The sequence below is a fragment of the Lichenostomus cassidix genome, chromosome 2, assembly GCF_008360975.1.
Source record: "Lichenostomus cassidix isolate B80296 chromosome 2, HeHo_3.0, whole genome shotgun sequence".
In the NCBI taxonomy this organism is placed as follows: domain Eukaryota; kingdom Metazoa; phylum Chordata; class Aves; order Passeriformes; family Meliphagidae; genus Lichenostomus; species Lichenostomus cassidix.
The window spans coordinates 80273007-80301002 of NC_139482.1; the positions used below are offsets into that span (position 1 = coordinate 80273007).

Genomic DNA, 27996 nt, shown 5'->3' on the forward strand with positions numbered 1-27996 from the left:
AAGTAGGAAATAGAAAACAATATATGAGGAGAATATAATCTTTGTATTTATTTTTCATTTTGAACAACACTGCTGCAGAAAGTAAGTTTTAGTGCAATAGGTTTATCCGTTGAACAAGATTCAATGAAATTGCACAGAAATACAACAAAGAAGCAGAGAAGCAATAACCAAATATGAGCTTAATTTTCAAGTACTGATTGATCTTAAACAACTAAAACATTTGGATTAATTTGAAGGCAACACTCAGATATAAGAGCTATTTGTAAACCAAAAATCTCTAAGTAAGATATACTCAAAAATCATAGTTTTCCACTGCAGTAAGTACCAGCATGGCCCTTCTCAAATAAAACTGAATCCAATATACACACAAAAAATGGTAGAAGCAATACCCACATGTGAAAGATTTAACAGTTCTGTGTGTAAGCCTCTGTGTTGCATACCAATCTTGTTGTTACAGACTCACCTCTCTTAGTAAAAGAATAAAGGATGCAAAATAGAAGACGTAAACCATGCCAACCAACCAGTGCAGAAACATTGTGGTGCCTGGGGCAGACTGAAAGCTCAATTCTCTGTCTTTCAGGGTGGCATCAAACATCTCCTAGAAGAAAGTAAGTAATAAACAAATATGAATAAAGTTTAGCAAACATCCACAACTACTCATTTTGTTTACCCAGTTCATATATACTACTAAGCGCAATTTAAATGTTTGCTTTAATACATAAATAAATATACCATTTAATTAGAGAAAAAAGGGAATACTTTATGATAAGAACAGCAAATAAAGATCAATTTCTGATCAATTTATTTCTTCTGACAGAAAGAAGTCAACTCAATCACTAACAGACCCTACATAAGTTATAAATCAGTTTAAAGTGGCACTATGATGGAAGCAAATAATTCTCCTAAGTAAAATTCTGTTTCTAGTAAGGCTGGAAGAAATTAATTTTCTCCATTTCAAATTTATCACTCAATATTTTTCAGGACAGAAAAACTGTTCTTCTTCATTCCAATGAAATGCAGCATGCATATTTTCCAAAACAGAAAGACTGGACAAGTTAAAATATGAAGTCATTACCATATCACATAAGACGGCTAAACAAAGATGTTTATTAAGTGCATGTGTTTGCCGATAAATAAGCGTATTATCATAATCTCATCAAGGCAGTAAAAATGATTAGGATCTTGTTACTTTAGTAACAGAAGGTTAATTTGTACTTAGTAACAAAAAAACCAAGATTAGCATTAGGCAGTACCTAAAAAAACCATTCCCTCTGGAAATCCTATTTATGAAAACAGATGACTGCTGTCAAACTGGTCTTAGCAACTCTCTTCTCATCAGATTTTTTTTTGCTTCAAATATAAAGACTGTTAAGATTTTATCCCATTTGTTTCTGTTCTTACCAAGGAGCATATATCCAACCACCAGCCACAGATGAGAGGAAACACACCAATTTCAACCACTACTAACAAGGAAACCTTTAGGAAAAGAGAGAAAATAACATCTCACTAGTTTAGCAAAAACTGCTAAGGAAATGATAATGTCAGCTTAAACTGAGAGGGCTTTTTCCCCCCACAATAAAAATTAGGATTACCTTGACAACAATATAACAAACTCCTAGTAAACGACGTGATCGCTGGAACTTAACCAGAGCTGCCAAACCCTGAATAGCTTTGTCAAGAAAATAATACTGGAAAACACTTTATAACAGTTTAGTTAATATCAAACACTGTATTATGTTGCTTTTAGCAACAGGAAATTTTATAGAAGTGAAAGATGAAACAGTAAGCATGTGTTTTATCAGAGTTTTATTTTCCAAACTGGCTGCGACTCCTGAAGTCACGATCTGGTGTGCTGGGTAGCACCCCCAAACATGCTCCTAAAATAAATAATTATTAATAATACCACTCTTCTTAAATTAAGCAACCAGAAGCTTTCTCAAGAAATAAACAGCTGTCTCTGAAAACATGTGCCACAAAAAAGTAAGTTTAAAAACTGAAGACCTAATTTAAATAGTAGCTTTTCCTTCCCTGCAGTCTGAATTAAATTCACACTTTTTCCAAGAAAAGCTGGATGAATATTGCACTTTAGGAGGCAAAACCCACATGCCAATCAACTAGTGTTTTACCACATTTGCACTGCACATTGGTATACTGATGTAGAAAGTTGATATTAATTTTGTGTACTCTTAAACAGAAAACTCCTACCAAACGTATATTCTTTCAAATCGAAGTTGACATAAAAAAACATGCAGCTGGAATGCAGCTTACTTGTGATCAAATAAATCCTTCCAGCTTTCAAGACTTACTTTTCTACAAGTAAGAGAAAAAAGTTTTCTCTAATTAAGTAATAACGAGAAAGAAATTTGTGCTGCAAACTCTCAGCTGTTCTGAGACATAACGAAGAAACAAAAATAATTCATACTCAAAAAATCTGGCAGGATCAAAAACATTTGAATAAATTTCCCATCATACTTCATGTATTTTCATAACCCCTCCTTCTGCTGCATCTACAGTCCACAGCAGAAGCAAAAGGATAGTGAGGAAAAAACCATTCTACATTCTACTCCTCAGATAGATGTTCAAACAAGCACAAAAGCCTTTGACTGTGTTGTTAAACATGGGCAAGTATTTTAAAGCAGGCAGTCACAACTGCCAACTTCTAAATGTTTAAGAGAACAGAAAAGACCCTTCCTTCTAATTTCACTAGAAGAGCAGAGAAAAAATGGTGAGTTAGTTGCACGTACATCATGTCTATGCCTCCTTAAAGCATAGCCAGAAAAATTATTTACATGTAAATCTGAATCAGGTAACAACTGACAAAAGGATACATGACAAACAATTAGAGTCACTGCTAGCAGAACATATCCGACTATAGTTGTAATCAGGCCTTCAAAATGAGATGCTTGGACCTGGAGCAAAGAGGAAAAAAGAAGAAAAATTATCAGTCTCTTAAAAGATTACATCTCCTTTTTATGTAATTAAGATGAATTCCAAACTTCAACTCCTCAAGAAGAATGCCAAGTTTGTCTAGTTTTTACATATTTTAATAACCTACTATTTTTGTATCTTCATCAAGAATAGATGATGTTTACATTTACATTACAACTTTCTTCAAACTTGAAACAACCTCAATAAATGAAACAGAAAGTGTCACACTGTTTCATTATCCCCTAATTTTCCTTACCTATTATCCACTATGAAAATTAGCACACAAGTTAAAAATGTACACAAGGAACAAGAAGCTGTTAAAAAAAACCCTGAAGACAATGCAGCTTTTGTAAAAGTAGGAAACCTCACTTGAGATGTAAATAATGGAGGAAGTGGAAAAGAGTGAGACAACATTTTTAATTGTAGATTCAAAAAGGTTGAAGGACTAATAAGAAGACATACTCCAAGTTACTTGTGCAATCACAAATAGAAGTAGAAAGATGCTACAAAAATATTGTGATTGAATAAACAGTGGTAGTTTCTTTTTAATTTTGAAATTATAAAACAGTACTCACATACTCCTCAAAGCCCAGGCCAACAATGGAGAAGTGACCAATGTGGTATGGACAAAATGCTGTATAATGTAAGCAGAAAGGAGAAAAAAAGGCCATGAAAACTGCTAAATGAAGCCTTATTTGAAGGATGTATATTGCAACATGGTATTATTCTACTGCTCATAAATTTTATGAAAAAAGAACAGAAATTAATTTTTGTGCAAATATTTGCAAGTGTTAGATTTCTGTAGTTTTACAAACACTGAAAATCAGATCAGAATTTGCACTTAAGGACTACAACAATATAAAACTACACAGAATAAGAAGATAGTCTTTTCCTTCTTACTTCATCTTGCAGTGTGTAAATTAATTAAATTTCTTAGTTTTACATACTAGGCTGGGATCTGCCTCAAGACTGCTGTAGGAACCTATGCTGTATATTCATTCTTCCCATGCACTATAAGACTTCAGTAGCCATTTTACAGCTTGGTCAGATGGGACTTGCTTTAGCAAGGCTTCAGTTCTAGTGCTTTAATTCTTAAGAATACTCTGAAAAATGCAAGCCCTGCAGAAATTTGCAAAGGGAAGAGGAGAGGGAGAAAGATGACACACCAGTGAAGGGATGAGGAGCAACTGAAAAGTCTTTTACTTTGAATTAATGTACTGAAAACCGTTCATAATTCCTGAGAATTCTCTCCCCACAATTCTGAGCTTTCAGGGGAAATGCGTTAAAAAAACAGCACCTCCCCATTTTTAGAAACCTGTGTATTTGCAACAAAATCAAAATTTTTAGTTATTTTATCTTACTCTGTGTTCTTCTAACCAAGTTACGAAGGACTACAAAATTCAACATCAATTTTTTACAGAAGTGGAGGGTATCAATATAAAGTAAAAAGGCTGCAGAAATGGCAAGCTTTTATTTTTACCTATATTGTCTTCACTACATCATGATAGTCCACTCTGGAACTACCAGACTAAATATTTCCCTCAAATGGAAAGCATGATGATTTTCTCTCTCCTCCTCATTTCTGGATGACCAACATGTGAAAAAAGCCCAACCTCAAAACCCAAGAAGCAAACAAACAAACAGACAAACAACAAAAAAACTACTAGGAAAAGATTAAGCAGGACTCATACTACCCTAATCAATGCTAAGAAAAGTTTTAATTTATGTCCCTTTCAGGAAAATCAGCAGTCACTGGGAAGAGAAAACATATAAAACATAAAGGGAGGAACTGAGCTCTCCCTGTGTAGTAAGAACAAGAGAAAGAAAAATGAGATGAAAAAGTTCATACTCACATCTCCTACAGAGATCAGACTAATGACACAAAAGCTGTATTTTTGACAACATTTTATGAGAATATAGCGCACAGTTTATCATGTTCTTTAAATAACTTTATTTAAAAGAGATTTTGTAATAGATCCCTTTAAAAAAAGCATAAAGGAGTACAAGCTCCTCTGTGAGTACTAAAATGAGCTATAGAAAATATTAATTAAGTTAAAATGAATTAATTTGTCCAAGGAGAATTTCTGGACCACTAATTAAGGTTACATATGCTTTCCTTCTGTTTTATCTTTTATAAAGTACCTCCTGTGACATCTGAACTCACAAGTATGATAATTACAAATTACTAGAGATTTGGCAGTTGTAAATTAAGCAGTATTACTTAATGGGAAAGATACTAAGAATAGGCTTAAGAGGCCCATATTAAATTCCCAGACCTCCTGCTTGCTTAGTAAAGTCACTCTCTTCTCTATTTGTGAGTTTTCGACTTGGCAAAGCAGTTACTGAAAGTGTTTCCATATAACAAGCTCATTAATTATTCTTACTGCTTACTTATTATTGAATTTTAATCTATGGTTTAGAAATTTCATTGTTATTATCTACTTATTAAAAAAGCATATATTTTACAGCAGTTAAAAAAATCCCAATTAAATAATCCAAGTATTTTTCCAACTCTTACTTTAGAACAGTTATAGTTTCTTCTGAAATAAACATACAACGTACTCATTTTTATTTTCTTTTGATCTGCTGATTTATATCAGTATCTAGATGATCAAATCACTGGTTCAGTGTTGTGAGCTTTACTTTGCCAGTAAAAACTTATCTACAGTACAACTTCAGTTTTTCAACCTCAAACTCTTCAGCCAAGAAAGACCACTGAAAAAACACCAAAGCAACATAAATTCCTTTCTAAACTGATCATTTGGAACAAGTGAAATTTTGTGGTATTTTTGTCTGGTATCCCTTGAAGTGTGTAATATGCTTCATCTTGTCACTAAAATGCTACATTCTTGCATACCTCCCTCCCTTCCAATTTTGAGCTCCAAAAATGCATTCTTGATGGAAAAAGTGATATAACTCTATCTAGTAAAAACTATAGGGAGAAAAAAAAATATCTTAGTCATTCCTCAAAGTATTGCATTTCTTCATAAATTAAATTCAACTAAGTCCCTCCTTTCATTTAACAATATTACAAAGAAATATTATTTTCTGTGCTTTAGTTGACACAGCTAGGCTTTTAGTAGATTTCCTATTTTAAACTATTCACTTAAAGAAATTAAAATAACATAACTAGAAAATAATAAATATTTGTTGTTCATATTCCCAATTAATTTTTGGTTCTATTTTTAGATGCCACTTTTTCATTTTTCTAGAATAGCCTTAAAATTAACCTGCACTATCACTCCACAAAGAAGGATCATTTAAAAACCTAAGACCAAGCAATACTTACCAAACACAAGTATGAACAGCGTATTTAAAGACACCACCCAGAAGACATGTTCCTGTAAGGAGTATGGGGTAAAGAGGAAGGAAGATGACAAAAAAACAGTAGATAAATGTCAGTCTTTTAAATAAGTGACTTGACTTTTGTATCTCAACTTCTTTTTTCAACTCCCTGTTATCACCAGAACTTGCACATCTCATGTTAAGAGCCAGGAAGTTTGCTCTAACACAAAGACCAAAATATGCAGGAAAAACTGGGAAAGCACCTGTTTACATTCAGGGACATTTATCTAGATAAGTGCACATACATTTACCTACATTTTGTAAAAATAGACTTTAATTTTTAAATCAATACAAACAGTGCCTTCTTTAGAAAGAATTACATGAAATGTGTGTGGATTTTTTTTATAGATGAGAAAATCTTCACCTGACCTTTTAACAGTTAGTCTTTGTCACAACAAATGCATTAACAAAACTGACAGCTCTGACTCTAGAAGTGACTGCACATCTCTATTTTTTAATATTACTTTTAGCTAAGATGTGGCCTCAGCCACAAACACACTGGAGCTTTACTTTTTTGATAATAATATTTAAGGTTAATGACTAATAACAAAATTGCAAACCTAAGACATTACATTTAAATACGGGTCATTGATGATCTTGAAGGTCTTTTTCAAACTTAATGATTCTAAGATAGACTGACTATTTTGAAGATTTAAAAAAACAAAGTCAGCTGAAGATCTTAGATTTTAAAATCCAGCCTAGACTAAAAAAGTCACTAATGGTGTTATGGCAGTATTAGGAAAAATAAAATAAATCTGAATGAGAATAGTATTTTGATTATAACAAAGAGCAAAATATAAGGTCAGAACAGATATGTATTTTCAGTGTACACTTTTTAAAAGGTCTAGTTTTTATTTACAGCAGAGTAAGTGATCCAAAGTTATCTATGTCTTTTAAGAAATTCCACTTTTATGCCACACACACACCCCTCTAATTTGTGAAACTCCTAAAAACCCTGTTTGCTTGAACATGACATCATATGAAATGCTCTTTAAAGAAATATATGTATGATATGAAAATAAGGACTTCAAATACAAGGATGTACTTCTAAAAAATACAGGTACTTAAAAAAAATCCTTCTGTAGAAATTCTTGAAAAGCAGGATTACACTTACTAAGAACACCAGAGATCCATCCAGTCCAAGCATCTGTGAAGATATGAAAGTTATTTTTACTTACTCATCAGAAAAACTAAGCAACCTGAATCTAAAATAAGCCTCTTTCACACTGACCTTTAATATCCAATACAGTCAAAAGCTTTTTTTATGGCTCAACCAGCAGTACCAGGATACAAATTCTTACAAATAAGGATAGAAACTAAGTTCTCACTCAACACAGTAAACTCAGGTGTCCAAAGGCAGTGATACACATGTGGAATATCTGAATATACATGCGTCTATATGTGTCAAAGCAAACACAGAATTAATTAATTTATAGGCTGTTTCTCTACAAGACTTGGAAGACTTTGACAAAGATTTTGTATTTACAAAGTATTGCAGTGATTGAAGGGCTATATAAGTACATGTTTAATCAACTCAACATTTAAATACAAGAGCAAATTTTTGTTTCATCTTACTTGCAAAGTATCAGTTTATGTTGCACTGAGGTTAGTATTTTACCCTTGATGTTTAAAAGCAGCTCCTCACAGGATATTTTGCTACACCGTATGTTATAATCTTTTGAACAGAATTGCTCTATAGCTAGGGAAGATGGGAAACAAATTCTTCATCACTCAGCACAGCTGTTATGAGAAGCATCCCCAGAGCAGCAAAAAATAAAGCATCTATTAAAAAAAAAGATAAAAACAATCTCCTTTCCCCCCACTTTGAGTGTATCTTACTATTTCAACCCAGACACTCCTACTCCACAATCACTGCTGTAAAGTTCCAGGTTCAAGGCTCTTTTGTACCAGGACTTTGCACGGAATTCCAAGAAATAAGAGTTGCACGTATTTTACTAATTAAACCAAGATGCAAAAACTTTTGAATATTCAGAAAACTTGCATGGTATTTTCACACGGTGACATAATAGAAGAAACTACCCCAATTTTGGTACCAAATGTCAACTACACATCTATTGCCTGCGTCAGCACATAACATTGCAAGTGGTTATGAGAGTATGCTGAAACTGATTTCTATATTCATGGAGAGGCAACAAAATATTATCAATTACAAATATATCAGCACTTTCTAGCAAATAATTTGGGTTCAGAAATATAACGTCTTGAAATACTTAATCTTGAAATAAACAACAGAATGGTTCAGGAACCTGAATTTATGTATGTCTTTTCTCATGAAATATCTTTCAAAACACACTAGGGAGCTTTCAGTAGATATCAAACAAATATCAAGATGTGCCTCTCATGATGAAAACTGTATTTCTACTACGCTGCAATTGAAGCAACAGCTATACCACAGCCTAGGAATACAGTGAGTAGTGATGCCAGTAAACCACATGAAGCTGCTGCACCTACCTCCAGGCAGATATTGCTGCATGTGGTCAGCTCTGAACTCAGATCTTGGCTACTTCTGGACCAGCTACAAAAACCTAGTTCCTGAGTCTCTACATTACTCTATGATTACAGTGTACATGCATGTCATACTCTAGGTATGGCATTTGTGATCCATAAACAATACAGAGACCACGTTACATTAAAATGCTCTGTCATTTTTAGAGAAACACATTTGCTTTTTGCAAAGAAACCTCAATTTACATTTCTCTCTTTTCTTTAGTCTAATGCTTTCACGAATACAAAAACTAAGCATTAAACTACATCTAATGCAACATCTGTGCACTCCTAATCTGGCCCAGTGTTCTCAAAGCAAGCTGCAATTCAGTTCTACACCACACCAAGTTAAAGACTTCAAAAAAGACCGTACTAAAACACGTTTTAAGCTGCTACTATACTTCAAATCAAAGAAGTGCTTTCCTTGATAGTTAAGAAGTTACATAATAACATTTGGTTTATAATGTAACAACTTTTCTAGGTCACTAAAGGCTTGTAGCAAAAGAATGATTTCCAAATCTACCCCAAATGCATTTTAACTCACCAACAGAACAAATTATTTCAACTATGAGCCTGAACTATTAAATAAAGAAGATGATTCTTACTCACTCGCTCCCAAGTAAGCTCTTCTGCTGCTCGATCCCATTCCAAAGCATTCCAGTTCATGTCATCTGAGGAGACAATGGTCATTTTTACAGCTGTTAGATCACACAAAACAAGATACAACCACTCCATGCTATGTGCTAAATGCACAAAAATACTTGAGTGCATAATACTCATCTTGTAACTGCTGATAGCTTTTCAGCAAGCGGATGCTTCAGCACTCAAAATGCATGAAATTTGCAAAGCAAAGATAAATAAGCTGAAGCAGGAATTTACACAGCTTCCTTCCATTATGACAGTTCTATACTCAATTAATTTCTATTTAATAAGAACTAGAACATTAATGCTTTGAGTCACCTGTTACCTTGTGCTCCATTGTTTGCATCTGCTGCATCTTCTACTACAGCATCCTCTTCATCTTCATTATCTTCCTCCTCCTCATCTACTTGTTCCTCTTGAATTTCAGGGTTCTCACCTACAACTACATTCTCAGCAGCTGGGTTAGCAGGTTGATCAAGCACGGCATTATCAACACCTCCATTTACAACAGCCTGAGCCTGCAGAAGAAACAGAATTTAGTATTTGGTTAGGTTGATTAAGCTCTTTCCATGCTTTTATCCTGTATATACATGAAACCGAACAGTATTAAAAAAATGTCAATCGTACTTTCTAGATAAGAACTACATTTGGGACCACTAAACCTTTAAAAACAGGAAAAGAAACATTTAGATAACTTTACAGTGTCACTGAGGTAGGAAAGGACTTCTAGAGATCATCTAGTCAACCCAACTACTCCAAGCAGGGTCAGCTATGGCAGGTTGCTCAGTGCTGTTTCCACTTGGCTTTTGAGCCACTTTTTCCAGAGATGGAAACTTTACAACCTCTCTGAGAAACCTGCTCCTGTAGGTGGACACAGTATTAGTTTAAAAAAAACAAAGTCAAAATCCAACATAGACAAAACCCACCCTTTTACTTTAATCTAAATGGAATTTCCTGCATTTCAATTTAAGCCTACTGCCTATGGTCCTGCCACTCAATACTACCAAGACAGTTCTGGCTCTGTCTTCTTTACAGCCTTCCATGAGGCATTTATACAGACTGATAAGGTCCATCCTGAGTGTTCTCATTTCCAAAATAAACAATTCTAGATCTCTTAGCCTCTCATCACATATCAGATATTCCAGTCCTTTAATAATTTCTGTTGGCTCTTCACAGCACTCACTCCTGTCCACACCTCTTTTGTACTGGGGGAGCCTAGAACTGGATACAGCACTCCAAATGTTATCTCACCAGTGCTTAATAGAGGGGAACTCTCTTGATTCTATGAAAACTATCATTCTATTAGAAAGATGATAACTCAAGGTCAACCCAAGCCAGTCACGAAGATGAGAATCTCTGTCTTTTATAAAATTACATTTATGACAAAAGAAACCAACATTTTGAATTATTTTTCCCTATGCACGGATTGCTAATATAATCTCTTCTTCCACCCAAGAGGCTCCTGTAAGCACTAAAGAAGTGCACATGTGTGTGTTGGGAGTGGGAGGAGGGCAGAGAAGCTCCAACTTCAGTGGTGTCAACAAAACTTCCAATTGCTTTGAGAACAGTGAATTTTTACCTCATGAACCACTGAAATACTTATGAAAAAGACAAAATAAAAGCAAGCTGCATCTTCATTGACTATGCCTGAGAATTCAGCTTTACATGCACAAAATTATCTTAGAAAAAATACAGAGATAAGAATCTATGCAATGCTACACAATGAAACAACTTCAAAAACAGAAGAGTGGTGTCACCAGGTTTATATAGGAACAAGTGTTCAACTTCTGCTAAGAAATAAAGATATCCTGCAGTAAAATAACATTACTGTTGTGCCCTGATAATGTATTTATTCACAGACCACATCTTCTAAATTAATTGTAAACTAATGAGCAGTAAGTTTTACCTCATTTTGTTGACCAACACCATTGAGTGGCTGTTGTTGATTTTGTTCCAACCACTGTGGTGCTCCTCCATGGACGATCTGTTCACGTAACCAAACAAGGCTGATAAATGCACACAGAGTGCATGTTACCACAAAACAGCCCTGCAAACAGTCAGCCAGTAAGTTCTCCCTGTTGAAAAAAATTAAGTATTAATGAAAACAATATTTTCCTAATAAGACTACAGAGTAGTTCAGAAAAAAAATCTTCCAGAACAGCAACGGAAACACAATAGTTACTAAGTAAAACGTTTGATACAGTAACAGATTTTCTTAAATAGCTTAATGCATAATATCCAGTCCACCTAAGCATTTATCTGCTGAGCTACCTGAATCAGAAGAATGGAACTGCAGGGTTTCCCTTCAACTGCTCCACATTTCAGGTAGCATTTTACCCCAGATATTACTGCAATGCCTTAAAAAACTTAATCTGTCAGGTCACACATAATTGTAAAGCAGCAGCAAAGCAAAGTTCAGCCAAGCCGACCAAAACCAGGGTTTCATGCAATGCAAGAGGTACTTAAACCATCTTTGGCAACCCTCATCCCTAATTTCAGGTACCTCCTCAGAAAACTACAATATGTTCTTTAAAATAAGTAAGAAACATGGCACCATAGTACTCTGCCATCTCCAAAGCATCAGTCTGGTCCTCCTTGAAGCTGCACACTTGTGCCTGCACAGCACAGTGAATACCATGGGGACATGAAGTCCAAAATTAAAAGATGACACAAGAGGCTACTGTAATTGACTCTGCCAAAGAAATAAATGTCAAAACACAGTTTCACACACCATTAGAATCTGACAAATACTTGAGTCCCTTATTTTCTGTTATAGACATGAGGTGCTCTCAGTTTGATTGTTTCAGATTCTTCTCCAAAACATAAAAATAGAATCTACACTACAAAGATAACAGGCAAAGTATTGTTATTAGACTGAAGTGAGCATCTCTCTCCAATAATGAAAATTAGTTAAACACAACTTGACCTGATGTCTCAAATCAAATAGCCCAACTAAGATGACTTAGCTGAACCACATAGAACATTCATTCAAAATTTGCTTGATGTGCAACTGATTCTACTCAAACTGAGTTTCGGTTCCTCATGTTCAAGGTAATGAGAAAGTAAGAAGCAGCTTGAAATTCTGTTGTTTGGTATTTACTGATTCTTTAGGCAAAACTGATTTTAAAAGGACAAAGACAGACAATAAGCAATAGCAGATGGTGATCGAAGTATTAAAAATCCAAGTATCAGCTAGAAGGAAATCTGATAAAAAATAATCTCTCTCACATAAGAGACTCAGAATGGATAAAATTAAATTCAAAACATAAAAATGCAACTAAGAAAACAGAATGTGACGTTACTAGCGACACATTTCTTAATATTCTACTAGCATAATTTGATTTAAACCATAGGAAATTTTTTTTTAATTACTAAGTGTAATTTTGCAGCATATGTTTTCTTGACATCAAATACAAATCTTCATTAACTAGGGCCTGCTTTGTAAAGTCGGTTTTCCAGCTCCAAAGATCCTGAATAATGGAACTCCAAAGCGAAACAATTTCTACTGTAATGCTGTTGTCCATCCATCTGATTGTGCAAAGGATAATGGGCAGTTGCTTACTTAAGATGGTAGAAGATAACAAAAGTAACCAGAAGAAAGGGATACTAAATTCCAAGGCTACTGTTTTCAGAGTAATCTGACTAAAACAGATTTTTGTATCAAACTGCTGAAATACTTACGTGGACAGAATATCTAATGGCAGTGTCAGTAGTGAGCTCACAGAGCCAGTAAACAAGCACTTGTAGATACGACCTGCGTGAATAAACAGAAGCTTGGTATAAATCTGATTTTGGCTATAGCATCGCTTGGAAAGGACCAGAGGTACCCTCTTTTCACCTGGTGTCCAACCAAATTTATGACATGGAAGCAAATCTCTACTTCCAGTGCATGAACAGAACTCAAGACCATATACAACCACATGGAACAAAGCTGTATTTTAGCTGCACATGTTTAAAAGTACATATTCAAAGTGTAAAGACTGCCATACTAGGTTAGATCCAAAATTCGTCTACACTTGTCTCCAGCACAGGTCACACTAATGGATGCCTAAAGCTGAATATGGAAGCAGCTTAAAGATGCTTGCAGTGATCCTTCTTCAGTACATTCTCTTACACTTCTTATTCCAGAACATCTCATTGCTAATTAATCCTTGATGGAACTTTTCCCTCTTTAATTTGTTCAGTCATATTTTAAATGTGTATAAATTTCTGATATTATGATATCATGTAGCAAGGATCATCACCATTTAATCACCTGTGTTAAATAACTGTTTTATGGATTAACACTTGATGCTAGTTCATGTTTTTACCATGTACTTAAAAAGTAGGCCAACAGTGTATATGGTCTACTTCAGAAAATTAGGTGACGCCAATATTGTGCTATCCTCAAACTAAGCCTGTGCCAGCTACAAATAAAAGCACAAAACATACTGAGAAACTGCCTGGGGAGATGCATTTAATCCCTGCTCTTGTGTTCAAGAGGTATATTACAATTTGTAAAGATGCCCTTCCAATTATTTCCTTGACTGATCACTGTATCCTTTCTGCCTTTCTCCATTTTCTCTGTATTGTTAGCTTGTTGAAACATCAATAGTCCTTTTTCCATCCCAATTTGGAGAGTGAATTTCAAACTGGATACTACGGTAATTTAAATGTGTGCCCTCTTTTCTACTGAATTCCTTTACTACTTACATGACTTTTAGATTTTTTAAGAGTTTTACTAATCAATTTGGCCATGATTGCAAAGGAATTTTACTTTTCACATAAATCCCCCCCCGCACTTTCATTTATAGATGGTTAAAAAACCAGCTTCTCTATCTTAATATTAATAAATGGCATCAAATAAAAGCTTCCATGTACACTGTAAAGATAATTGAGAAGAGGCATTTCATTGGAGTAAGACATTTAAAAGCCCTTTCATACAGTCTCTCTCCTATGTCTTAACACCTTTCATCATTGCACTACTGGCTTAAGAGTCAAACAGCTAGAACTTCTGAGTGAAAAGAAATGAAATAACATCTTTGAATTTTTAAAAATAAACTAATAATGATCTCACAAAACTCTGTTGCAGGAAGCGGCACACTTCCCTGTGTATAACAGTATTATGTACAAAAAATTAATACTTACATGCAGTAAGAGGTACTACTCCCAACCATGCAAAGGCCACAAGTGTATAATGAAACCAGTATCGTATTGCTGTGCCAATACTCGTAACCAGTCCAGCAAAGATGTCTTGGATTGGAAGCCGTGAAGGCATATCTGGGGAATAAACTATGTAGAAAAGGCACTTATGAACAGTTTGTCCTTTAAAGAAGCATTTATATAAAAGTCCTGCCAACCACAAACTGCTTGTATCTGACAAAAGCTTACCAGAAGAATAAGCATATTTTATATTCTCAAGAGATGACTCCAAACAAATAACAAAAACAAAAAAAACCCTTCATATAACACATTTATTTCATTGTGTACTGAGTGGAATGGGAAAATGAATAAGCTCCATGCTAGTTTTTGACTTAAGTTTTTTTTAGTAGCTTTATTTGTTAACTGTAAACTCCAATTACCTAAAAATAAACCCAAGAAAAAGCAGATTCTAAAATCAGTATCCCTTCTCACTCAACTCTACCTCAAAGATTCCTCTGGCTGTTATTTATAAACCTAGTTCATGGAAAGAGCACAAGGAACAAGAGCAATTAGCAATTTTACACACTATCCATTTGTTTGTGCTAGATAATTTAGATTCTACTTGCCATCCAACAGCACAGACCAAACAAACCCCGGCAAAATAAAAGCAGCACACAGAAAAAAAAAATTGAAGAGAACTGATTTTAACTATCCACATACATCGAAATTTATACAGAATGACTGACTTTCACCAGATATCTGTTTCTTATGATTCTGAATTTCTTCTAAGGACACTCCAATTACAGAATGTGATGCTATTCTCTCACCCTGTATAGATATTCTCATAATACTAGATTTTCTTGGCTTTTTAAATTCAACACCTGTATGTTGCATAGGCCCAACCCTACCCAAAAGCCAAGAAAAAACGATGAGGTCTTCTTTTGCAAACAATTAGAAAACATTGAACGATTTCATTACATACACTTAGTTTCTGCACACTTACATGGATACCAAGAAGTGGTAATGCACACTATCAATATCAGATTTGAATAAAAAAGATAAACTACAGTTGGAAGTTGCACAAAGACATAGTCCATAACGTTAAAGTCTTCAAGTGCAGGGGTTTCCAACATAACAAGCAAACATCGACGCAGCTATCTTTTAAAACCTCACTTCTAACTACATAAGAAAACTCAATTTTTATATGAACAAAAAGTTTTCATTTCCTCTCATGAGCTATCCTTTAAGAGTCTAACAAATACTGCTTTATGTTATCTACCTGCATCTCCTTTGCCTATATACCCAATTATCCTTTTACTAGTCTCAGAGAAGAAGCCTCTACAGGAGAAAGAAATTCTTTTCTTGCCAGTGCTATTTCCCTGCTTCTGTAATGAAAAGAGACCTCAAGAACACAGACAAACAGTATCAACATCCAGAAGTAGTCAAAGAAGGGAGAGAGACTGATTCATTTCAACAATATGTGGGTTATATTTGAGACAAAGTAACAACAAGACAGTACCCCTTAGACAAGTAGTAACTGGTTTGAAATTTCAAAGCTCATTATTAGCCAGGTATCTGGCAAGGAACTGGAACTCATAAAAGAAAGGACTAAAAGTGTAACAGCAGGGAAGTGTAGCTGTGAGAACATAGAGCAGTAAATTGAAAGCAGGACACAAACATATTTTGACACCGTGTACCAATTTACAATGTTCTTGTTACAGAAGCAGATTTAATACATAATTTGGAACCACAGAAAATACCAACTGAAGTCTTACTAATGATCTCTCAGCTCACACTGAACAAATATTCTGGAAAATGTTTGCCACAGAAGATGAAAAACCTTTATCAAAGGTGAAAAGAATATCTATTTAGAGTATATCTGTTAAATATTTATGGTACCACTCAGACAACTCAGCAGATACTTTTGCCTTTTCAAAAAATATATTTTGATCAACACTTTGAAACTGCAGCAAGGACCACAGGGAAAACATTAACTTTGTATTAATGATTTATTTGTTAGGGACAAGTTGTTAAGTTGGAAGGATTTGAAATTTTAGAACAAAGTTTTAAAACCCATCTTTCAGGAATTATTGAACACTCACACAAGGAAAGAATGTCCATCCTAACTCAGTAAAGCAGAAGTGCGTATAAAAAATAGCATTTTTGCATGCTCATCTTTCTAAAGGCTTTAGGGTTACAACTGAGCATTTTCAAATAAAAGCTCAATGTAGCTATTACTCCTCAGAGAAGACAAGCTATATCCCCCCAATTTTAACAGTTTGGTGATTTTTTTGTGATTTCAGAAGCTGGGGGTGGGAAGAAAGCTGTTTTTCCCGTGCACTGTCACACCTCAAAATATGTAAAGCTTTTTCCACTACAAGCTTTATACCATAATGATAAGGTAAAATCTTTCTATGTCCTGCAACATTCAGGTGCATGAAATGCAGGAATTCCTAGCATGACAGGAACCCCTGGTGTCCAAGCACCCTGCAGCACTGAAGTTTGCTGCCAGCGATTTTCATAGCTTATTCCCCCCACTTGTAACTGGCATCTACTGCCATTTTCTGTCCACATGGCAGCTCCCTTTATCCACTCTCCACTACCACTTTGAGGCCTAAGACTTTGACCCCTGCCACCATAGCATACAGCCTCTTCACTTGCTTTTGCACACTCATCCTCCTCACCACACCTCCATCCCTTACCTTCCATCCACTAATCCTTCCTAACTCAGTTTGAGAAACTAAATTCCTGCATTATTTACCATAGTTCCTCCAAACAAAAATCTTTCTACTAGAGACCAATTGAAACAACAGTTGGTCTTTTTTGTATTACGGGATGAAATTTAAACAGACTTGGGCTGCATTTTTCATAGGTTTAGCTCAACTTCCTTGAGCTGTACAGGCCATGGAAAAACAACTAGAAAGCTTTTTGGATACTTAGGTCACACCTGGGCAGTGTAACTGCTAATTTAGTTGTGAATCCTAAATTTGGATGAGGTTCTTTTGTTTGGATGGTTGTTTTCAGGAGGTGGGGTTTTGTTCTACCCTATCCTTCCCTCCCCTCCTTTAAGCCTAACTTTTCCAGGAACCCAATTATTAATTTTACTTCTCCAAAACAGATAGTATGACAAAAATTTACTCTTACACCGACACAAATAAGGTAGAAAAAACAGAAGGCTACCTTTAGAAGCTGCCATTTCAACTCCTTCACAGAATCATCACACTTGCAACCCTATTACCCAAAGCTTCCCTATTTACTACTACATTTGCAAGGAAATAATATGCCACCTCAGTCATCCTTGTGCACTGATAGTGAAATAAGACTGTCGGTTGGACTAGATGATCTTCAAAAGACCCTTCCTACCCAAATCATTCTATATTTCTGTGTTTTACACCCTTCAAACATACGCAGACTTTGCTTCAGACCACTCAGGTAAAAGGAGAAAAACTCTACTCCTTCTCAGGCAAGCACAGCTCTAACAAATATATGAAATAACATTCATATAAATCTCAACTGTGTGTATACTCTGCACACTGAAGCTGGCAGAAGACACACTGAATTCTGTGCCAGCATGTAGTATTTTGTTCCATAAGTTTATTTTTTCAAATTAGACTTTCTAAAAACATTGAAGATACATACCACTATGTTAAAAGTTTATCAAAATGAACAGGTAAAGAAATCAGCTCAATATATCCTTCAATAAAATACAAATTACATGATAATGAACAGCCCACCCTTGGCTTCCTTTGGTTTTACAATCTTTGTTTAAACTAAGCTTGTGACATTGTATCAACCACATACCAGCAATGAAGCTGCAAAGGAAGCAGAGAAATGAACACATCCCAATCTCCAGCCAAAGATCAGCCTAGTCTGCTTCCATATTTGTGTTTTTGACAGTGTTTATGTCAATGTTATCTCCTACAGAAAGGAGGAGTTTTGACAACATTTTGCATTTTCTTGGGAAATACAGCCTCACCATCTTTCATGTGTCAGTGCTTATGAATGCTTAATGCAGCATTAATACTAGCACATCCTTTCACATGACAAAAGAAAGCACACATGTGGGGAGGAAAAGAATACAGAGTACTTACTCTTTAAAAACTCAAAAAGAAAACTTGTGAGTTAAAAGTTAAGAAGCACCTTTGTGTAATCAAAAAATGTCAAAAGCAACTTTTTTTAACAGTTGTCTTAATTCGTAACTTGAAGAACTGCAGAAAAGGAATTAATTTTAAAACATAAAAAAATTAGCTTTAAAGAGTGCATCTGAAATTGAGTCATTTACCTACATGACTAAACACATTTAGAGAATGATGCTATTATTCAAAAGAAAAATTTGCTCCTTTGTACTCCTGCCAAAATGCAAGTTGAATCTTCTCCTTTTTCCTTCCTTCCAAACAGTAACTAAACTAGCAGTTCAGGTGCTAAAAAAAAACCAAAACACAAAATGCTACAGAACTTGGAGGATAAATGCACTAGAAATAGTTTATGACTACTCCATACACAAGAAGTTACACTAGCAAGTGAGTATTTTTGACAGAATGACAGCAATAGCCCTAGCAAGCAAACCAAGCTAAAGAAGAGAGGAGTTGCTGGTATTACTGCACTAATACTCTATTATACTATTAGTGCCTGTCTGCTGAAGCACAAATATTAATTACATGTGTTTATACGTGTTTATTTGACCACATCCCCTGGTGAATTAACTTAGCTGAAAGTGTGTTACATCTGGCACGGTTAGTGGCCAGATCCAACTTTGCTTCGATGACTGGCACATACATCCCTTTTTTTTCTGCCTTTCTCTCTCTAGCACCTGTGACTCCTTCCCAGCTCCCACAAGCAGATCCAGCTTCCAGACTTGACAGCCACATTGTCTTCCAAAGAAGGATAAGAGAAACCAAGGAAACCGTAACTGTGTGAGTGTTGGATGTGAGGGAAACAATGAAACAAGACCAATGGGTAGGGAGGGCAGGAGCAATCTACGCAGGTTACCTCATATGCCACCACTGTGTGAATCCTGGTAGGAAAAAGTACTGTGCAATATGGAAAGCCAAGAAGAAAACCTTATCAGCTGAGCCTGCTCAGTCAGGAAAGTGATGAGTGTGTGGCAGAGGATAAGCAGACCTTTACTAGAAGCTGAATGTGGAGGATACACTCCACTGAATGAGGAAGAAAGTAGTTCCTTATTACCAACTTCAAAGCTCCTGTGACAAATGGTAGCTTGTTGAGCCACATTAACCATGTTTCCTCCCCTGTCCATAACCTGCAAGTACGTGACAAGCTGCAACAGCAACGTCAGTCAAGGTTTAACTTCTGCAGGAATACCGCTGTTGGTAAGGGCTGTAAATAAGCTTCCTCTTACCAAAAGTAACATGCATATTAAGAGTACTTAGTTTACACTTTAGAATGTCTCATCCTCTTTCTTCCTAGGTCCCAAGGAAAACATTATAAACTTTTTAGGCTTGTTTTTTTTCTTTTCATACAAAACTAGGAAGTCTTCTTTCTTAACAACTAATAAATTGCTGAAATGCCATTTTCTGGGCTCGCACACTAAATTCTGTAGAGGATTCAGCCACGAAATGCGATTTTTAAATTGGCTAATTAGCTTGTAGGGAGATTCAGAACTGGGTATCACTTCTAGTTTGCAAAAGCTTATACACAGAAGCAATATAATGTCTTTATAAAAACGTTTAACAAATAAAACCTGCAAGCAGATGATCTCTAACATTCCTCATACAAGTCCCTGTAGTATTAAAGAATAACTGGAAAGCATTGCCGTGTTCAACATAAAATACAATATTGTCCTCACAAGACAAAGCTAATATTGCACATTTCACCGCTGGTCTAATGTATTTAATTAATTATTGGCAGAAATACATAATACCAACGTTCAACATATAGAAGGAAAGTGGATTAAGGGATTTTCGAGACAGAAAATACAGAAACTAAACCACCTTAGCCTCAGTTTTCCCTACCAAAATACAAAACTAGTAGGAAAAAAAAATGCAACACAAAAAAAAGGTGAGACGGGAGCAGGAAAAAATTAGTATATTTAAAGAGAAAAATGTAGCATAAAAACGACTTTACCTGCTCAATGGGCAATAAACTGACAACACAAAGTAAGACTAGCTTGCCACCAAGTCAAAGGGCCTCACCTATTCCTACTACAATCAGTTAAAATGTAATTAAGAATCCTCTGGGAACTACATGAAGATAGAGTAATTCTTCATCATAAGTTGCCTAACCTATTTGTATCGAACATAAAAGGCAATTTAATACTGGGTAGTTAGTATAACTTGACTGAAATGTAAGTGGAATAATCATAATTGCCATTATCTCTAAAAATCATTTGAACTGAAACTGACAGAAGTCAAGTGTTAGTGTTGCAGCTAGATCCTACAAAGGTAACTGAAAAATGGCTTTCAAATTCAAATTTTACCGTGGTTTCACTTTACAATTCAGACTTCCAAACACTCAAATTTATCAATGAAGCTGAAAACATGCCATACACTGTAATGTTGGCAACAAAAGAATGGGACTGAGGCTGTCAGAAAAGTTACAGAATAATACTTCTTTTATGTCTCACTTAGGCTTATGAAAGAACCAAATTATCCAATATTTAAGCAACTCACAATCTGCAATAACATGCACAAAAATTGTAATTCAAACAAGAATACAGAAGTTAAAACACAAGTTTGGATCTATCATGCAGAATGAAAAATCACTTCATACATGCTAAGTGAGAAAAATTCTGAAAAAAAATAGGAGCAGTAAAATATACTTACTTGGTGTGAAAGCAAATCTGTGCTTACATAATTCACAGTATTCTTTTCTGCTGTGTTTAAGCCACTGAACTAAGCTGCAATAAAAAGTGATCATATTAACACATGCTATACATCTCTCCACTCTATCACTCCATTAAAGAAAAAACACCACCTCTCTGCTTTCACATTTAAATCAGGGTATTTGTACTGTCAAGCAGGACTTAAATTAGCACGTTTATTAAGTCCATTTAGGCCATCAAGTAAGTTTCAAATAACAGAAAAACTGACATACGTCACTTACAGTATTGATAAAGTACATTCTTTGAGTATGTTATTGATCAAAGCAGACATCCTGGCATGGACACCCAGCAGTGACACCAGTTCTTATAAACACTTCAAGATATGACATATAGATGCACACAGCTAAGATTTCGAACAACTATTAAAATACCATTAAAAGGAACGCATGCTACAGACCAGAACTACAGTTTTTACCTTAGCACTTCCTGATCAAACACACCTCAAAACGACTAAGAAGTACTAGGGCATTTTTATTTTTTTCTGTGAGGTTAAATGTTCTTTCTATTCACAACCATAAGTGGGCAGAAAAATCCCAAACACACTGATTTTTCTGCTTCGTTTTCATAAAGCTGACATACACTCAGAACTGCAGTCCCAAACGTAAATAATTATCATTTTTCCATATATAATTACTATTTTTTTTGTGAATTGCAATGAATCATCATGTAAAAAACATCAAAACCCTTAACACATTTCCACTGAAAATTACATTTTTCTTACTAGTTAACCTGAAGACTCAACATGTTGTTTTAAGAAACATGTTAATATATTTTCATTAAGGAAAACAAGCAAACAAAAAAATTAGGAAACCCATAGACACAGAACTCACCATTCCTGATGAATAAATTTAATACTGCCAGTACACACACAAGGATGATAGAGGGGTTTCTCAGGAGTTCCTTCCGACCGACAGACTCTGCATATATCTGCTGACAAGGAAAAAAAGCTTATTACATTACTGCTTAAAGAATTGTAATTTACAAGACAAATTATACAATTACATTCTAGAAACATTACCATGTAGCAAAATGAAGCCAGAATAAATTGAAAGAGGATGAAAGACAGATTTTGAAAGAGGATGAAAGACAGAGACAGGGAGATCATCAGAAAGAGCAACAAGAATGTTATCTGTCTGATCACGTTACATAAATTCAAAACACGTCTTACAATATTTTTAAGATTTCTAGGAAATAGACCCAGTAAAACTACAGAAGGATCTGTTTTCTACATATGGAGTTACCACTAAAACAACATACAAACTGTTAAGGATAATTTTCTCGAAAGTGGAGACTTCAATATAGAAAAATTACATCTGAGTTTGGAAAACGTTAAACAAGGGCTGAACAGAAGAGATTCAATTATGTCCAATAATGACTTAAGTAATTTGCTACTCTTGAAACTAACACAGATGTTTCCTTGGTGCTCTTGATGAAAGGGAAAAAATCCAAAATAACAAACAGATAGAGGTATTTTGCAAGTTTGCTACCCAACTTGCACAAAGTCCACTGTCTAGTAAGAGACGACATTTTCTACTTCTTATTTCATAATTTCAGTAATATTTTAATAGGTTCTGCACTTTCCGTATTCCCTATTTTTTACATTTTCTTACAATTAAAGGCTGCAAGGGGCTTTGTGAATAAAGAGCATAAACCTCTCCTTGTAAAAGAACAGATGTCTATTTTAATACCAGTCAGTTGGCCAGAGCTCTAAACACAATGAAATAGAAATAAAAATCAAGTATTTTATCTGTTTATTGACTGATCAACGATATCGTCCCTTGACTCCTCCTTTTACTTCTATTAAGGAAATGAACATAAAATGTCCATTTCTATAGAATATGTGAATTTGAGATTTTCTTTTTTGTTAATTATTTCTCTATCAACCACTATCCAGCAAACCTGCAAGAGTGTAACACATGCATATCAGAGATTTTTGTCAGAAAAATACCAACTGAATCCACTGATGTAACAATACTGCAAATATGCAATTTCAGGTCTGAATCACCTATTTTTGTTCTTGGTCATAATTACAAAAATGAATGCTTTTCTACAAGAAGTTTCAAAAGGCACTAAAGGCTGATTAATATTTTTTCTATAATGAAGCCACATTATGACCATATCCACAGTTTATACTCTATTAGGACAGTGTCTACACATAAAGTGTAAGAATTCAGATGGTTCAAAAGGAAAAAAAACCACTCTTCTTTCTATGAAAGTGTTGAATGAATTCATTCATGCAGCATGAAAACCTAGAATTAACAGAAACAGGTATGCAATATCACATCAGCAATGCTACAAAGAGACATAAAGAGCACTTCCATGACTGCCACACTGAGGAGTGATGATTTGCAGTATCACTGCAAACATCAAGAGTCCCTGGTTACTTTGCTGATGAGAATGACCAGAACTGCTACTTCACTTAACAAACGATTCTTTTATCCCAGAGGGCACTTCCAGATGGCTGCACAGGACAGGTCTCTCCCACAGACAGGCAGGCCCTACCCACTCGCTGTGGCATGCCCACCTCCTCCCGCATTCTTTCCAACAGAGCTGTTTCACTACAGCAAGTTGACAACTTTGTAGGCTGGATCAGCCTCACAAAGGGTCAGACAAGCACGAGACAGCACATGAAACCACTGCTTTAAGGACACTCTGGCACAGTGAAAGCAAGTTAAAAGCACACTGTTCCCTTAAAGATGACCACTGCTCTCTGTATCTGCTCATTTAATGGCCTGTTGACTCTCACAGCAAACTGTTCACTTATTCTCAAAACTTTTGGGAAAAAACAATTTGCATTACATACTGCAAGCAAAAAAATTCTTTACTTGAGAAAAGACTGCCTGTTAGCTTAATAAACTAATTTTAACCTAAAACTTATTTTTTCAAAGCTATGAGAATTTCTAGATATTCCCACCAGTTTTATAAATCCAAATAAACATATTATGAGTGTAATTGTTGGGTCTGTTAAGCAACTGATAGCTTCAAATCAATAAACTCCACTGAGGGTCAACGTGTAAAGCTATGCACCTTATGACCTACAGCCATGGTCAAAGATAATTCCACCATGCAAGAGTCACTATTTTAATACGTGCACACACACTCTTTGCATCCTGTTCTTCATCCACGTGTTTTGGAAAAAATGGCCTTGAATAATAAGTTCTTTCCTGCTCACCCCTGAGAATGATTCACTGCCTATTATCCCTCTAACTGAATTCAGCACTGGAATATCAAAAAGTGAAGATTATTTTATTTAGAAACAAACTGATTTAACTAGAAAGAACTAGAATTACCTCTCATCAGCAAAACCCAGTATCTGGTTCTTTTGGGTTCTGCAGAGAAGCAACTTTCACATTCGTTCTGAGGTAAAGCAGTTTCCACTTAGGTCTGACCATGACCCCAGAGTGCCTCTCTTATCTAAGCTCTTACCATGCAGTTCAGTTTTCTAGCTCCACAATGGAGTTCAGTCAAGCACAAAACCCATCAGAACCACAATAGCCGTAAGACTGTTATCAGACAATCACCAGTTCAGAAAGCGCATCTGACACTTTGTAGCTAAAGTTCAGGCACACAGTAATATCGTATTTCCTCTTCCTCAAGGCACTAACACAGTCTTTGCTGCTGCTGCTTCTGGTGTTCAGAACTTTCTAACCTTGGGCAGTCTCTTCAGTGTTCTGGCAAGCTGCGTGAAGTTCTAATAGTAGGATCTGAGGTTTGAAACTGTAGAAGAAGTTGTAACATTCTAGTGGTATTTATGGAAAGTGAGTATATAGACTGGTTACTTTCATGCTACCACTCGGAGCTTTTGAGGGCAACATTGATAAAGACACAATATAATACCTAAGGCTGTATATATATATATATATATATGTGCCTTTGTGTGTGTTTATATATATAAAACCAGAAAAAGCACAAATTCCAAGTGTAGAATATAACACAAAGGTTCAGTTGAAGAAAATGCCTTAAGATGTAACTAACAACCTCCTCTTCTTTGTCTTCCTGGTCTTTCTGTTCACCTACTTCAGTCAGATATGATCAAAGTCTACCACTGGTAACAGCCTGTAACAAATTATGAACTATGCTGTTTGAATTAAATCCACCAAGATGGATTTACCAGCTACTGGAATGGTGAAAAATAACAACATTTCTGAGTGTCCACTTCATAGCTTGCAAAAAGCCCCAGGTTTTCTGAGCAACCAGAGGCCAAGCGATCAAAGTTTCACTTTGTTGTTGATTTCATCAATGTGACTGTTGCTCTACAGAGCTGCAGCAAGCAATTTCAAATGTAAGATTTTAAAAACACTAATATGTTGATAAACCATCAGAGCTCACGTGTAATAAAGATGTCTACAGAACAACCTAAAGGACACTACTACAAAGGTGCTGTGTTATTTCCTCCAGTGTTTCATGCTTTTCCAGCTTTTTCTTTCTTTTTAATCCTCTCAAGCTGGAAAAGCAAGTGACACCTGATAAAAAGCTACATTCAAAATGATGCCAAAGTAACAAAAGCCAAGACACAAAATGCTTTCCTTGGAACTGCCTTGCTACTGCAATATGTATTTGCACTCATTGTTTAAGATGACAAACAAAGCTCAAATACTGCAAGAAACATAGCACAACAGACATCCTTTATTTAGTTTGGTTTATGCTACAATACGAAGTGCTGATGTATCAAAGTTCTCCAGTATCAGCTTGAAATACACAGTCCCTCAGTGCAGTCTCTCTCCCTCTCTGGAGACATTCAAAACCCACCTGGACACATTCCTGTGTCACCTGCTCTAGGTGACCCTGCCTTGGCAGGGGGATTGAAGTAGATGATCTCCAGAGGCACCTTCCAACCCTAACAATTTTGTGATTATCTAAGCATAACAAAAGTGCTGACAAAACATATACATGTTTGAGCTCAAATAAAGCAGTACCTTTAAAAATGGAAACTACACATAAAAACCCTCTCATGACTATGGTATCTTTGACAATTTTTTTTTTTAATTAATGACTGTGTATTACTCTATTGTAAAAGAGACAGAGAAATATGTCAGCTCCTGTATATTTCAATTTTTCAACCAGATTGTCCAGCACATACACCAAAGTTAGCCTTGCGAAAGGAGCACCTTTTACTATTCGGACAAACTCGGGAATCTGAGTCCCCGGGCTAGAGAGCCGGCCGGGTCCGACAGGGTCCGCGGGTCAGGAGGGAGCTCGGGGCAGTGCCCTCCTGCCGCCTCTCACGCTGCCCCAGCGTGCGCACCCCGCCTGCTGCTTTCCGCCCCGGATCTCATTTCGCCCCCGGGCCCCCACTTCTCCAAGCGAAGCCGCAGCGAGCAGAAGGCTCCGGCGGGCCCCGGTGCCCAGGTGCGGCCCATGGCAGCCCCGCTCCGGGTGTTGCCGGCACCGCCCCCCTTTCCCCCCCCGCTCCCCGTTCCCCGCGGTTATGTAAGGGGCACCCGCGCGCCGCCTCACACGCTGCCCCTCGGCTCGGCTCAGCTCGGCTCGGCCCCGCAGCACGGCGGACCCGGCACGGTGGGGGGGGCGCGGGGCCCGGGCACCTGCAGCCCCGCTACGAGAAGCCCCTCCGGGCGTAAAGAGCCCCCGGCCCGCCCAGCCGGCCCAGTGACACCCTCCTCCTCCCCCGCGCCCCTCCGCCCTCCGAGGCTGCCCCGGCGCAGCCCCCGCTCGGGAGCTGGCGGCGGTCGCGGGGTGAGCGCGGTACCTTCCTCGGCGGTCTCCATCTTGCCGGGCTGACGCAGCGCCGGCCGGGCGGGTGGTGTGACCGCGGGGGGCGGGGCCGCGCGCCGAGCGGACGGACCGGCCGCGCCGCCGAGCCCGCGGCCACAGAGCGCCGCGCGGGGACAGAGCGCCGCCCGCCCCCGCGAGCGCCCCCTGCCGGGCGGGCGGGCAGGGAGGGGGCTGCTGCGGCAATGTCCGTGCTCTCAACTGCGGGAGCGCAGAGTCAGTTCGGCTGGAAAAGGCTTCGGAGATCGTTCAGTCCAACCTATGAACGAACACCCCTATGTCCACTAGACCGTGGCACTGAGTGCCACGTCCAGCTTTTCCTTAAACACCTCCAGGAGTGGTGACTCCACCACCTCCCTGGGCAACCAGCCCCAATGCCCAGTCTCCCTCTCTGTGAAGAAATTCCTCATAATGTCCAATCTGAACCTTCCCTGCTGCAGCTTGAGACTGTGTCCTCCCTGCCATCACTAGTTGTCTGGGAAGAAGGTGCCGAACCCCACCTGGCTACAATCTGCTATCAGGTGGTTGCACAGAGTGATAATGTCCCCTCGAGCCTCCTTTTCCCGGGCTGAGCAAGCCTGGCTGCCTCAGCCGCTCCTCATGGGACTTGTGTTCCAGACCCTTCACCAGCTTCTTGTTCTTGTCTGGACACTCTCCAGCACCTCAGTGTCCTCCCTGAATTGGGGGACCCAGAACTGGTCACAGTACTCAAGGTGTGACCTCACCAGTGCCAACTACAGGGGGACAATCCCTGCCCTGGTCCTGCTGGTCACACTATTGCTGATTCAGGCCAGGATGCCATTGGCCTTCTTGGCCACCTGGGCACAGCTGGCTCATGTTCAGCTGCTGTTGACCAACACCTCCAGGACCTTTTCCGCTGGGCA

General features: G+C 37.1%; 1 protein-coding gene across 2 annotated transcripts in view; it reads right to left on the reverse strand.

The window, feature by feature from the left end:
* MARCHF6 (membrane associated ring-CH-type finger 6) overlaps positions 1-27240 on the reverse strand; it is a 44590-nt gene extending 17350 nt beyond the window's left edge. Inside the window, exons 1-15 of one of the 2 annotated variants that reach the window (XM_085052141.1) lie at positions 27090-27240; positions 22213-22309; positions 21324-21397; positions 14548-14691; positions 13102-13174; positions 11327-11495; positions 9746-9938; positions 9388-9449; positions 7388-7420; positions 6218-6269; positions 3504-3562; positions 2829-2909; positions 1593-1661; positions 1402-1476; positions 464-598 (exon numbers count right to left, since the gene is read on the reverse strand). In XM_085052141.1, coding sequence (XP_084908267.1) covers positions 464-598; positions 1402-1476; positions 1593-1661; positions 2829-2909; positions 3504-3562; positions 6218-6269; positions 7388-7420; positions 9388-9449; positions 9746-9938; positions 11327-11495; positions 13102-13174; positions 14548-14691; positions 21324-21397; positions 22213-22309; positions 27090-27108 — 1335 coding nt within the window. In that variant the 5' untranslated portion in view covers positions 27109-27240. Of the gene's footprint in view, positions 1-463; positions 599-1401; positions 1477-1592; positions 1662-2828; positions 2910-3503; positions 3563-6217; positions 6270-7387; positions 7421-9387; positions 9450-9745; positions 9939-11326; positions 11496-13101; positions 13175-14547; positions 14692-21323; positions 21398-22212; positions 22313-27089 lie in introns of both variants that reach the window. The other variant, XM_085052140.1, reaches the window with a different exon arrangement.
* Between the last annotated feature and the right edge of the window lie 756 nt (positions 27241-27996).